The 13,789-nt window shown below is 48.6% G+C and overlaps 2 protein-coding genes across 2 annotated transcripts; both read left to right on the forward strand.

Annotated features, from left to right (window-relative positions):
- The first annotated feature begins 1,303 nt into the window (after window positions 1-1,303).
- PFDN5 (prefoldin subunit 5) lies at window positions 1,304-5,449 on the forward strand. The gene is made up of 6 exons (XM_006046641.3): window positions 1,304-1,464; window positions 1,671-1,773; window positions 2,075-2,106; window positions 3,501-3,575; window positions 3,664-3,769; window positions 5,247-5,449. Exons 1-6 carry the CDS (start codon window positions 1,393-1,395, stop codon window positions 5,321-5,323), a joined length of 465 nt encoding a protein of 154 aa, XP_006046703.1. The 5' UTR covers window positions 1,304-1,392; the 3' UTR covers window positions 5,324-5,449.
- Window positions 5,450-6,015: 566 nt separating this feature from the next.
- On the forward strand, window positions 6,016-13,747 carry MYG1 (MYG1 exonuclease). The gene is made up of 7 exons (XM_006046645.3): window positions 6,016-6,294; window positions 6,475-6,587; window positions 9,195-9,354; window positions 12,673-12,825; window positions 12,951-13,073; window positions 13,191-13,372; window positions 13,525-13,747. Exons 1-7 carry the CDS (start codon window positions 6,079-6,081, stop codon window positions 13,721-13,723), a joined length of 1,146 nt encoding a protein of 381 aa, XP_006046707.2. The 5' UTR covers window positions 6,016-6,078; the 3' UTR covers window positions 13,724-13,747.
- The last annotated feature ends 42 nt before the right edge of the window (window positions 13,748-13,789 follow it).

Here is a 13,789-nt window from a genome sequence, read left to right on the forward strand (position 1 = left end):
GGCAAACCACAGGAAAAAGATGGACCTGGCTTGGCCTCAGCAGACAAAGCTAAAGGAGAGCAGGGCAGCAAAATGATCTACGTGGGGACAAAGCCCCGAGGAAACAGATATAGATCTATTGAGAATGTCTTGGCCAGGTACACTCATAGCTATCTTGACTTCCTGCCTCTGGTGTCCTCGGAATGACATGAGCTTTACTGCCTCGGTTTCCCTGCCCCCTCCAAAGTGGATATTGTCCTTCCCCCACATTCAGCTATTACACTTGTCAGTACCATGCACTTTAGCAGCAGGTTCTGGAGAGTTTTTGTAGCTCAGATGGTAAAGAATCTGCCTGCAATGCAGGAGACCTGGATTCAATCCCTGGGTCTGTAAGATTCCCCCAGAGAAGGAAATGGCAACCCACTCCAGTATTCTTGCCCGGAGGAGTCTAGCGGGCTACAGTCCATGGGATCGCAGAGTTGGACTTGACTGAACAACACACACACACACACACTCTCACATACACATTGGGAAGTTTTGCAACTTACGTATGGTTTTCCTCTCCCCAACTAGATTGTTAAGCTCAGAACTATATATCTTACACTCATGTATCCTTCACTTCTAGCACATGGTAAAACACTGTGTTAATTAATAAAGCTACTGCTGTACTCCGGGTGATAACGTGCCTCCTTCCTGTTCTCTCAACCGCCAGACTCTGCTTCATCTGCGCGAAACATCCCTTTCATAACGCTACTGTCCCCCCTGTCCCTTGCTCCTTGAACTTCCCAGGCTTCTTCCTTGCCTGTTGTCACCAGGCTTATACCACGGCTGTGGTTATAGTGTATCTGTGCGTCTGTGCTGGGTCTTCGTTGCTGCGCGGGTTTTCTCTAGTGGCAGGGAGTGGGGGCTTATTTCGGTGGCTTCTCTGTTGCCGAGCAGAGGCTGTAGGCGCCCAAGCTTCAGTAGCTGCCCCTTGCGGGGGCGGTGCTCAGCAACTGCTGCACAAGGGGCTTTGTTGATCCTTGGCATGTAGGATCTTTCCGCACCAGGGATGGAACCCGTTTCCCTTGCATTGGCAGGCGGATTCTTAACCACTGGACCACAGAGAAGTCCCAAGGCCTGAGTAAGATTAAGTTTCTTGAGCATAAGGATCCTGTTTGTTAGAACTTGATTATGCGAGGCTTGGGATATTTTGTGAAAAGAAAACGCCGCAGCCCTTTCTATTCCAAGGGGAGTCATGCCGAAGATTCCGCACCCCACGCCCCGCCGCGAGTTTCCCTCTCTTCCGGGTTGAAGGACCATAGAGATGTCTAGCGCTGCGAGGCCTCCAGGCGTAGCCATCGAGATACGCAGAAGACGGCTAGAGCGTTGCTCTCACGGAGGGTTTCCGCTTCATAAGCCCTCCTTCCCAACATGGCGCAGTCAGTTAACATCACCGAGCTGAATTTGCCGCAGCTAGAAATGCTCAAGAACCAACTGGACCAGGTGGGAATAGGCTCCGAAAGTACCCCTTCCCCGCCTCACTTCCCTTCCCCCCCAGCCCGTACTTCCTTGCTCCCCATTCCTCCCCTCTTGGGGAGAATTCCCTTCCCAGGCGAAATCCCCACCCCGTCCCAGGACCCGCCCCTTCTCTGGCGGTGCCCGCTTCTCCCGCGAGCCCCAACCCTGACCCTCATTCCTGTTCTCTGTAGGAAGTGGAGTTCTTGTCCACGTCCATTGCCCAGCTCAAGGTGGTTCAGACCAAGTATGTGGAAGCCAAGGACTGTCTGAACGTGCTGAAGAAAAACAACGAGGGTACGGAGTAGGCGTGCGAAGGGAACCTGGGAGATGCGGCGAGCCGGCTTCTCTCTTCCCGCCTCCTAATCCAGTTTTCTTACCTGAGACGAGAGAGCAGTCCATTATTACGTATTGTCGCTGCAGGAGCCCTTTGCATGTTGCTTATCTAGAGTTGAAATGTCCAGGATATTTTTCTGCTCCTGTTGCCCCTATGTTCGTCCTTTTCGTATAGTTTTCGGGCGCCGTGCCATTTTGAAACTCCCTTTAAAAGTTGGAGCTGCCAACCTTCCCCACATGTTTGTCTTAATTGCTTTCACAGGGAAAGAATTACTTGTCCCACTGACGAGTTCTGTATCCTTTCCGCAGGAGCCTCTTCCCTGCCCTCTCGTTTTCTCCCTCACACCTAACAACCTTCAAAAAAGGGCGGGAGATATTGATTATTCCAGAGTGCCTAGATGGTTTTGAGACCGTTATTAACACAAGCTTAGCTCTGCTGTCTAACCTAAGGCCAGAAACTAATTAATGCTTGGTGAGCACCCCGATATATGTATTTAGAATTGAGGTGTGATTATTTCCCTTTGCTCTTTGAGGATATAACCTAGTAGGAAGGTAGAACTGGTGGTTTACATTTTTACTGTAACTTAGAAAACATAAGCAATAGAAGAATAGAGGATTTGGAAACAAAGGGGTTCTGTTTATTAATCCTCAATTTCAGTTTAATTATGGCTCTTATTCCTAACTATTGTTACTAAGAAACCTGGATTATGTCTTAGCTGTTGAATGTTTTACTTGAGTGAGCAAGTTACGGCAATAGGGCACCCATAAACTACCTGAGAAGGTAATGGCACCCCACTCCAGTACTCTTGCCTGGAAAATCCCATGGACAGAGGAGCCTGGTGGGCTGCAGTCCATGGGGTCGCTAAGAGTCGGACACGACTGAGTGACTTCACTTTCACTTTTCACTTTCATGCGTTGGAGAAGGAAATGGCAACCCACTCCAGTGTTCTTGCCTGGAGAATCCCAGAGACGGGGGAGCCTGGTGGGCTGCCGTCTATGGGGTCGCACAGAGTCAGACACGACTGACGCGAGTTAGCAGCAGCAGCAGCAAACTACCTGAGAATGGACAGGCTGAAAAGGAAACACAGGAATAGCAGTGTAGCAGGGATTACTTAAATAATCAACATTAAATCCATCGGGAATTAGCTAATTCATGTCTGGGAGTGTTAAAGAGAATGTGAGGCTGGCTTTTCACTCTGTTACTCAACAGCAGCAGGAAAAAATCATCCTGTTCTGTCATTCTAATGATCTATCATTCTAATTGCTCTAATATCTAGTCTTTCTGGAAGGAATAATGGTAAGAATTGTAAGAACTGCTTGCAGGATGGCAGATGGGATCAGAACAAGAGCAGCACATGTGATTTTTCTCCATAAGGAACCAGCTTCCCTGTCTCTCCTCATGTGGAGTTTGTAGGCCTTCAGATGTGCCTTGTAGCTTATTCCTTTTAAATTTTTGTTTGTTTATTAATTTTTTTTGACTCCCTCCCATGGCTTGTGGGATCTTAGTTCCCCTACCAGGGATTGAACCCAAGCCCCAGCAATGAAAGCAGTGACTCCTAGTGACTGGACCTCCAGGGAATTCCTGCCTCCTTTTTAGAAAAGGAGGGTGTTGGTAGGTCAAGCTGAACTGGCTGACAGGGAATCATGACTCATACTGGGCTAGTTTTCCCTTAATCCTTGCTTCTCAGATGTATGTCCCCGGGAAGCTACATGATGTGGAACATGTGCTTATCGATGTGGGAACTGGCTACTACGTAGAGAAGGTGAGTGGAAGGGAACATAAGAATGCATCTCTGAGGGGGAGAGTTAGCGTACAGAATGGGTTACCTCTCATTCACTTTGACCTTGCAGACAGCTGAGGATGCCAAGGACTTCTTCAAGAGGAAGATAGACTTCCTTACCAAGCAAATGGAAAAAATCCAGCCAGCTCTGCAGGAGAAGCACGCCATGAAACAGGGTAAGCTTGCCTTGGACACCTCTTCAGACCCTTTCTGCCTCCATGATAACAGACATGGATTGCAGTGTGAACCATGGGAGGGAGTATCCCCTTTGCTGGATTAAAACCGTGGTTTTTTGATTGGTATCTTGATGCATTACTCCTTAGATTCTGTGTCTAACATACCCACTGCCTTTGGTGCTTGAGAAATTTAGAGAAAGGAAATCATGTATTTTTGTGTTTGAGTTCCTATTTAATGGGGATGGAATGAGGGAGCAGGTGCATGTAAATGAACACAGCAAAGAAATATAGCCATAACTAGCCAACTACTCGGAGAAGGCAATGGCACCCCACTCCAGTACTCTTGCCTGGAAAATCCATGGACGGAGCCTGGTAGGCTGCAGTCCATGGGGTCGCTAAGAGTCAGACATGACTGAGCGACTTCACTTTCACTATTTACTTTGATGCATTTGAGAAGGAAATGGCAACCCACTCCAGTATTCTTGCCTGGAGAATCCCAGGGACAGAGGAGCCTAATAGGCTGCTGTCTATGGGGTCGCACAGAGTCAGACACGACTGAAGCGACTTAGCAGCAGCAGTAGCAGCCAACTACTAGCAGTTGTAGCCCTGGCTGCGTAGTAGAATCACGCAGATAGTTTTTTGAAAACCTGGGCTACTCCAAACCAACTACAGTTGACCCTTGAACAATGTGGGAGTTAGGGGTGCCAAACCTTGGTGAAGTGGAAGAAAATCTGAATATAATTTATAGTCTACCGCTCTGTATCCTTGGTTTCAAGTTTGCAGATTCAACCAATTGTAGATCATGTCGTACTATAGTATTTAGTACTGGGGGGAAAAAACATGTAAGTGGACCCATACAGTTCAAACAGGTATTGTTCAAGGATCAACTGTGAATCAGTAGGGTGAGATTCCAGAGAACAGTGTTTTGGTTTTTTTTGGTTTTTTTTTTTAAAGCTCCCTGTGTGATATACAGTCAGGATTAAGAACCACTGTTCTAAAAGCAAACATCTTTTCCACATTATTATATTCTGGGTATATGTGACTCATTTGAAACTGTATTTTTTTCCTTTTTATATCCCAGTGGTTCTCATAGTATTCTCATACGAGCTTCCCTGGTCTCTCAGACAGTAAAGAATCCACCTGCAATACGGGAGACCTGGGTTCAATCCCTGGGTTGGGAAGAGCCCTTGGGGAAGGAAATGGCAACCTACCCCAATATTCTTGCCTGGAGAATCCCCATGGACAGAGGAGCCGATCCTCCGTCCATGGGGTCACCAAGAGTCAGACACGACTGAGCGACTTTCACATCTCATATTATTGACAATTTAGATTCTAAATTGGTGTTGTGTTTGCCGTCTACAGTGAATCTCTGTGTTGAAAGTTAATTAACTGTAGTAGTCTGCCTGTCAGTTTTCCTTAACTCTGGGCTCTCCCCTTCAGCTCCTGCCCAGGGTCTGACTCTTCTTTTATTCCACAGCTGTCATGGAGATGATGAGCCAGAAGATTCAGCAGCTCACAACCCTGGGAGCAGCTCAGGCTACCGCCAAGGCCTGAGAGCTTGTTTCACAAATGGGGCAGAGGGTGCCTGCTTCTGGGGCCTGGGACTTTGTGGACGTGGTTTCCTGGAATGGGGAAAGAAGAGGGTCTGTGTTTAATGCTAATAAATGAGCCAGCTGGGCAGAGTGGTGGTCTTTTCTTGCATTAGGTGAGGAGGTGGGAGGGTGGTGGTGAGAGGGTGTGCCCCTGCCTGGAGCCTGATAAGCAGGAGTGATGCAGTGCTCATCTTGGAGGCTTCACTTGGGAATCTGTGAGGAACTGGAGTCAAAATTCAATGCTGGTGATACAGTATGCTTCGGGCTGGTGCACTGGGATGACCCAGAGGGATGGTATGGGGAGGGGGGAGGGGGATTCAGGATGGGGAACACGTGTACACCCGTGGCGGATTCATGTTGATGTATGGCAAAACCAATACAATATTGTAAAGTAATTAGCCTCCAATTAAATTTATATTTAAAAAAATTAAAAGAATTGTGGTATAGAAATTTGAGAAGATGGAAAATGCCATCAAAAAGCTTCAAGGTATGACCTCTCAGCATTGTGTTTAATGCAACTTTGGGTACCAGGTGGCAAAGCAGTGGTCCAGCCCTGGGTAAAATAAAAGCAAAAAAAAAAAAAAAATTCAATGCTGGCGGCAGGCCCTCTCTGCGCGGGCCGTTGCCATAGGAACAACTGGCAACCGGAAGTGGGGCTGCGCAGGCGCTTCCCCTTCCGGGTCGGCTCCCTTACTGACTCCTCGTGTAGAAAGCTGCATGGGCCACCGCTTTCTGCGCGGTTTCCTGCCTGTGCTGTTGCCGCCGCCACCTCTCCGGAGCCCGCATCTCAAGCTCAGCCTGGAGCCCGCCCCACCTTCCAAACGACCCCGCAGCCACCTCATGGCCCCGCCCCGAATCGGGACGCACAATGGCACCTTCCACTGCGATGAGGCGCTGGCGTGCGCTTTGCTGCGCCTCCTGCCGGAGTACCGGGTGGGTACAGGCCGTGCAAACTGACCCGGAGGCTGCCGCCAAATCTCCGGGGTGAACCGCGTCCTCCTAAGGGTGTCCCGCCCGAGCACCCCTCTCCCCTCCTCTGCTCCTTGAAAGCCCAACATTAATCCCCTACCCGTGCGACCCTGGCAACCCCCTCACCTCCTGTGTCCCCTGCAGGAGGCAGAGATTGTACGGACCCGAGACCCCGAGAAACTGGCTGCTTGTGACATCGTGGTAGACGTGGGTGGCGAATACGACCCTCAGAGACACCGATATGACCATCACCAGAGGTGAGTACTCACTACCATTTCTTTAATTTTCTCAGTGCCCCAGGCCACTGCCGTGGCTCCTGTCAGCGAAGGGAACCGCCTCATCCTTGAGTCCCATGGGACTACTGTCTCCCATGCTTCCAGTGCGCCACCTACTCTGCACCCATCTAGTTGGCTTTGTGCTTCCCTGAGCCCTCGCATCTGCCGTGGCCTCCCTTGGTCACCCCGGGGCCCTTCCCGACTCACTTCTTTCTTTGGCTCAGTCAGGCTTTTCTCCCACCAGCCTTATCCTTACCTTACTGAATGCCCCAGCAGGGATTAATCCATTCTTGTGCCCTTGCTACCCTACCTCAGACTGCTGGCCCACGTGATTGTGGTGGGTGGTGATAGTTCAGCTGTGTGTTGTCTTCTTTGTCATTGACACTCTACCCCTGGTAAATCGTTCTTGTCCACGGATAGGCCAGAATCCCAAGTACCTCTCCAATCCTTTTCCCTCTCCTCAAGGCGCTACCTCATCAAACTTTGTCAGTGAGCGATCCTGTCTCTTTTCTTTCAAAAGAAATTGAGCTTTTCCTGCGTGTACTTCCTCAGTTTCTCACTCCTGAATCAACTCCCTCTTTCCAATTCAGGAAACCTTTCTGTTTGCCCCTTTTCCATGTATCACTTCCTGCTCTGGGACTCTGTATATCGGCGTTTCTACTTCTTACCTGAAGAAAGAAACTCTGTTTACACATCTCCCATCTTGAAAACAAGGGACATGGATAAGTGTGTGTGAATTCATATGTCAATAAAATATGTTCTCATAAAAAAAAAAAAAAAAGAAAAGAAAACAAGGGACTGAAAAAAACCCATGACCCCCTCCCTCACATACACCACACTGTTTAAAGTGGTTATTCTCGGGTATCATGAGGAGGTTTTAAGTCTGTTTTTCTCTTTCTCTCTCTCCTTCCCTCCCTATCTTTCTCTTTTTTATGTAAGTATACATATTACTTTTCATTAGTGATGTGGAGAGGGAATGCTCCCCGTGTGTACGACCTAATCTCACCCTCACTTCTCAGGCATTCTTCAAAAGAAGAGCTGACCCTGGCTCCACATTTCTTTGAGTTCATTCCTTTTATCCATCCTATCATTCATTCAGCCGGGTCTTTTCCAGTCTCTCTGCCTGAAATGCTGGTGAAAAGGGCACCAGTGACCGCAATGCCAGGCTCAGGTTGCTGGTTGAGGGTTAACTGACTGACCTGTCACTTTAACCCTCTCACCTTAACTGACTTCTTTGTGGCACTTGACGTAATTGAGTGCTTCCTTTTTTCTGATGATTTTATATAATTTTTAAAAAGTGTGCCATATTTGACATGTAAAACAATATATTTAATATTTCTGGTATATAAAACATAAAATGAACACCCATGAACCGATCTCCCAGCCGAAGGAATAGACCATTACCATTATCTTAGCACCTGTACCTGTGTGCCTCTTCCACATGCCATCCCCCACATCCCCCAAGAGTAAGCGGCATCCTGAATTTTGTGTTCATCATGGCCTTGCATGCTCTTGTGTACAGTTTAGCACATATGTCTTATCTGTTTGCATCAACTATTTATTTAGTTTTGCTTCTTCCTGAATCTTTTCTGGGACATTATTGTTATTAGTCTTTATACCTTATGAGTATTTTATAGGTATTTTTTGTTTACTTAATATTTAATAATTAAAATCATTAGAACAAAAAAATGAGCTTCCTTGGTGATTCTAATGGACTGGTATTTACTGTGGTTTCTACTGTTCTAACAACTATCATACCATTTCCGTACCCTCTGTCCCAAGGCTGTTCAAGCCCCTGCCTTCCTCACTCACCTGGAACATTGCAGGTGATCTTGGATCTCTTCCCCATGCTGGCTGGCACAGTGCTCTTTCTGACATGCTCTGGCTTAAAGTCTCTCAGTGGCTCCTCCTTACCTACAGATAAACTTCAAACTCTGAAGTGTAGCATTCAAGGCCTGCCCTGGTCCAGCTCCTGCTTTATCTTCTGCCTCTCATTCCCCATCCCAAGCTGCTTTCTTGCGGTTCCATGGATACCTTTCTCTTAGGCATTATACACGTTCCCTCTACTTGGAATGCCTTTTCTCCTTCCCCCTTTATGTGTCTGCCACACACCCACTAATTCATCTTCCAGGAATGACCTGAAGGTTCTTCCCCTGAGCCCTTTCCTTGTTTACAACCGGCTGGAGCATTCCTTTGGTTGCTCATGTGAGTGTGCGTGGGGGGCGGTTTGTGGCCATGTGTGCCCGTGTATCCCTGTCCATCTGCCTTAGGAAGATAAACTTGAAGGCAGGGACAGAGTCTTAGTTTTTTTCATCTCTGATGTTTACAACAAAGTCTGGGCATGTTGTAAGCACCGAGTTAATCCTTGTCAGATGACATCTGAGCCACCAGGGAAGCCCAATGGATGCATGTGGACTCCAAACTCAAGTCTGTGTTAACCCCTGAGGACAAGCCAAAGCCTCCCCAGCCAGGCTTTCTCCCAGTTCCCTCGGTGTTCCCCAGCCTCCCCACCGCGCTGTGCCTGCACGTGCGCACGCGGTGGCTGAGCCGGGGCGGTTGGCGTTAGCCCCACCTCCCTGTGCTCCTCAGGTCTTTCACAGAGACCATGAGCTCCCTGTCCCCTGGGAAGCCGTGGCAGACCAAGCTGAGCAGTGCGGGACTCATCTATCTGCACTTCGGGCACAAGCTGCTGGCCCAGTTGCTGGGCACTAGCGAAGAGGACGGCATGGTGGGCACCCTGTATGACAAGGTGGGGACCTAAGGACAGAGATGCCCCCCACGTGCATCTCCACCCCGTGGGCTAGAGCAACACGACCACGCTCAGGTCAGGGTTCCTGACCCGTGCTGGCCCACCGTCCTCTGGCTCAGTCAAGCCCGTCTCCTCACGGGGGATGGGTAATCTCTCCTGCCTCCATTCTCTGGTGGTTGTGAGACATGGATGAGGTAATGTATGGGGAAGGGCTTTGAAAACTGTAAAGCATGCTCTGACACACATAAAAAACAATTGTTCAACAACTTGGAAGTAGACCAGGCTGCTTACGTTTGGCAGCATGTGACTGAGGTGCTGGCTGCCCTGAAGGTGGAGGGCAGCATATCTCAGGCACCGCTGTTTTCAAAGGCACAGAGAGTTGGGAAACTGGGAAGGGTTTGATTATGAAAATCTCTTCAGGTTCCACCAGCGCCCCCTGCAGGCAGTTCAGGTGCCTGTGGTTGGGGAAGCAACAAGGGCTAGTGGCCCTGGCATGCACTTGGATCCATGATTCTGAGGTCAGCTACTTGACCCTGCTCCTGTGAAGTTCACAAGACAAACTTCAGATTCAGTCAACTCTATTTTTTGCAGATGGGCTGTCGAGTTCAGTTCTCTGTCTCGGCTTGTCTGTTTCCTCTATGACACAGCATTAGTGTGATCCAAAAGAGTTGAATAAATGTGAGTGTTTAAATTGGAGCTTCTGGAATAGGTTTTAGACTGCCTAGGTCAATTTTCCCTTCTACTGCTGAGGGGTTTCTAAGCAACTGAACTAAATTATACCCAAGGTTTTATTATGTTTCTGGTGTACTACATAGTGATTCACAATTTTTGAAGATTACACTCTGCTTACAGTTATTATAGAATATTGGCTATATTCCATGTGCTATAAAGTATTTTCTTGTAGCTTATTTTAAGCATATTCTCTTTTTTAATGTTTATTTAATTTTTTTGGCTATGCTGGGTCTTAACTGTGGCATGTGGGATCTAGTTCCCCAACCTGGGATCAAACCCAGACCCCCTGCATTGGGAGCTTGGAGTCTTAGCCACTGGATCACCAGGGATATGCTTATTTTACATATAGTAGTTTGTACCTCCACCCCACTCCAGTACTCTTGCCTGGAAAATCCCATGGACAGAGGAGCCTGGTGGGCTGACGTCCATGGGGTCGCTAAGAGTCGGATACGACTGAGCGACTTCACTTTCACTTTTCACTTTCATGCATCGGAGAAGGAAATGGCAACCCACTCCAGTGTTCTTGCCTGGAGAATCCCAGGGACGGGGGAGCCTGGTGGGCTGCCGTCTATGGGGTCGCACAGAGTCGGACACGACTGAATCGACTTAGCAGCAGCAGCAGCAGCAGTTTGTACCTCTTAACCCAACCCCATCTTGCTCCTCCTCTCTTCCCTCTTCCCTTTGGTAGCCACTAATTTGTTAGGTCTGTGAGTTTGTTTTTGTTATATTCACTAGTTTTTTAGATTCCACATATAACTGATATCATATAGTATTTGTCTTTCTGTGACTTATTTTACTAAACATAATACCCTAAAAGTCCACCCATGTTGTTGCAAATGGCAAATTTTCATTATTTTTTTCATTTTATGGCTAAGTCATATTCTGTTGTATCTACATCTTCTTTATCCACTCATCTGTTGATGGACACTTAGGTTGCTTTCACACCTTGACTATTGCAAATGATGCTGCTGTGAACATTGAGGTGCATATATCTTTTTGAATTAGTATTTTTGTTTGTTTGTTTCAGATAAATACCCAGGAGAATTGCTGGGTCATATGATAGTTCTATTTTTAACTTCTTGAGGAACTTCCATATTGTTTTCCACAGTGACTGCACTAATCTACATTCCCACCAACAGTGTACAAGGGTTCCCTTTTCTCCACATCCTCAGCAACATGCGTTCCTTGTGGTATTTTTGATGATAGCCATTCTGACAAGTGTGATGTAATATCTCAATTGTGGTTTAATTTGCATTTCTCTGATAATCAGTAATGTTGATGGCCTTTTGGCCATCTGTAGATCTTCTCTGGGAAAATATCCAGTTCTGCCTATTTTTCAGTTGGGTTGTTTGGTTTTGATGTTAAGTTATATGAGCTGTTTTTTTAAAAAATATTCATTATTTATTTATTTGGCTGTAGCACATGGGATCTTAGTTCCCTGACCAGGGGTTGAACCTGGGCCCTTTGTATTGTAAGTACAGAATCTTAGTCATTGGACCACCAGGGAAGTCCTGGTGGACTGTTTGTATGTTTTGGATATTAAAATTGCACCCAAGTTTTAACGGAGCCTCGGGTTGGGGGTTCAGACCAGTTGGTGCTGGGCAGAGAGGAGTTTCTTTTCCAGCTCTCCTGAGTAGCACTTTTTCTACATACCACAGATGTGTCTAAATGTAGGCCTATTTTGTAAGGCAGTTTTGCATTAAATACTGATATCCCATGTCCTTTTCTTCCCCCAGATTCTTGAGGCATCCTACCATTTCTTTAGGCTTAGGAGATGCCATGTGGTATACATCATGGGCTGCCCCGGGACCACATTCCAGCCCTTCATGTCTAGTACTTATCTTCTCCCACTTGATGGGTGTGCTTGATCAGACCCTCCTGTAGCTCATTAAGTGGATCAGTGAATAGCCTGCTCAGCCCAGCTGGAGATTCACCTGCCCTCAGCCATGAGGCTCCACCCCACAGAGCCCATCATGGAACTCAAGACCTTCCTTGTTCAGAACACAGCAGCCCCCTCCCCACACATGCTGGCCTTGGCTCGGGCTTTGAGCTATAGTAGAGCGAGCACTGGAGAAGGCAATGGCACCCCACTCCAGTACTCTTGCCTGGAAAATCCCATGGACGGAGGAGCCTGGTAGGCTGCAGTCCATGGGGTCGCTATGAGTCGGACACGACTGAGCTACTTCACTTTCACTTTTCACTGTCATGCATCGGAGAAGGAAATGGCAACCCACTCCAGTGTTCTTGCCTGGAGAATCCCAAGGACGGGGGAGCCTGGTGGGCTGCCGTCTATGGGGTCGCACAGAATCGGACACGACTGAATTGACTTAGCAGCAGCAGCAGCAGCAGCAGAGTAAGCACTGGACCAGAAATCAGGTGATCTGAATTCAGCCCTAGCGCTGTATACTTTCTGCCTTTCAGGAAGTTGCTGAGCTCTGCAATTACCCCTCTCGTCGTCCAAGTGATGTTGGGAGATCCTTGCAGGATCTTTGTGAAGATGAAAGACTGTATATGCATACATTTTGAGATCTATAAAGCTTTATGCAAATAGTGCCCTCCAGAGCCTTTCTCCTACTGCTGCCTTAGATGTATGAAAACTTCGTGGAGGAAGTGGATGCGGTGGATAATGGGATTTCCCAGTGGGAGGAGGGAGAGCCTCGGTACCTGCTGACCACCACGCTGAGCGCCAGGGTTGCTCGGCTTAATCCCACCTGGAACCAGCCCAACCAAGACACGGAGGTAAGGAGGGCCTGGGGAAAAGAGACTGAGGTGTGTGAAAACCAGGGGAGGAAGTGAGCGGGCTTGGCCTCTTGAGCCCTAGCAGAATTAGAAGTTCGGGCCAGCACCATGGTTCTCATTCCCAGGCTGGGTTCAAGCGTGCAATGGACCTGGTTCGAGAAGAGTTCCTACAGAGACTAGATTTCTACCAGAACAGCTGGCTGCCAGCGCGGGCCCTGGTGGAAGAGGCCCTGGCCAAGAGGTTCCAGGTATGGACCTGGGAAGAGGCACTGTGGCCCTGGAGAGTGCATGCTGGCAGGCTGCTGGCCTGTTGGGGCTCATGCTCCTACCCTGAGCCGTCTGTGCCAGCTCCACTTCCTTTGCAGGTGGACCCAAGCGGGGAGATAATAGAACTGGAAAAGGGTGGCTGCCCCTGGAAGGAGCACCTCTATCAGCTGGAATCGGGGCTGTCCCCTGCAGGGACCATCGCCTTTGTTATCTACACAGACCAGGCTGGACAGTGGCGGGTGCAGTGTGTGCCTAAGGAGCCCCATTCGTTCCAGAGCAGGTGAGGGCCTAGGGGTCCACCCTGCAGCCCTTCAGGCATGTTTCAGCCCCATCAGAGGAGGCAGCCACTAACCTAGGCCTCTGCTCCCCCTCTCCCAGTTCCTCACGACCTCCATTTGCCCCCACCAACTCCCTCTTTCTGCTCACTCGTAGGCTGCCCCTGCTAGAGCCATGGCGGGGTCTTCGGGATGAGGCCCTGGACCAGATCAGTGGAATTCCTGGCTGCATCTTTGTCCATGCCAGCGGCTTCATTGGTGGGCACCGTACCCGAGAGGGTGCCCTGAGCATGGCCCGTGCCACCTTGGCCCAGCGCCCAGCACCTATGCCTGCCCCAAATCCCATAATCCAATAAAACTCCCATCTCATGCTGACCAAATAATGTTCTATTACTGCCCTGCACTATTCTGGGAGCTTGCTT

The sequence above is a fragment of the Bubalus bubalis genome, chromosome 4 (assembly GCF_019923935.1).
Source record: "Bubalus bubalis isolate 160015118507 breed Murrah chromosome 4, NDDB_SH_1, whole genome shotgun sequence".
In the NCBI taxonomy this organism is placed as follows: Eukaryota; Metazoa; Chordata; class Mammalia; order Artiodactyla; family Bovidae; genus Bubalus; species Bubalus bubalis.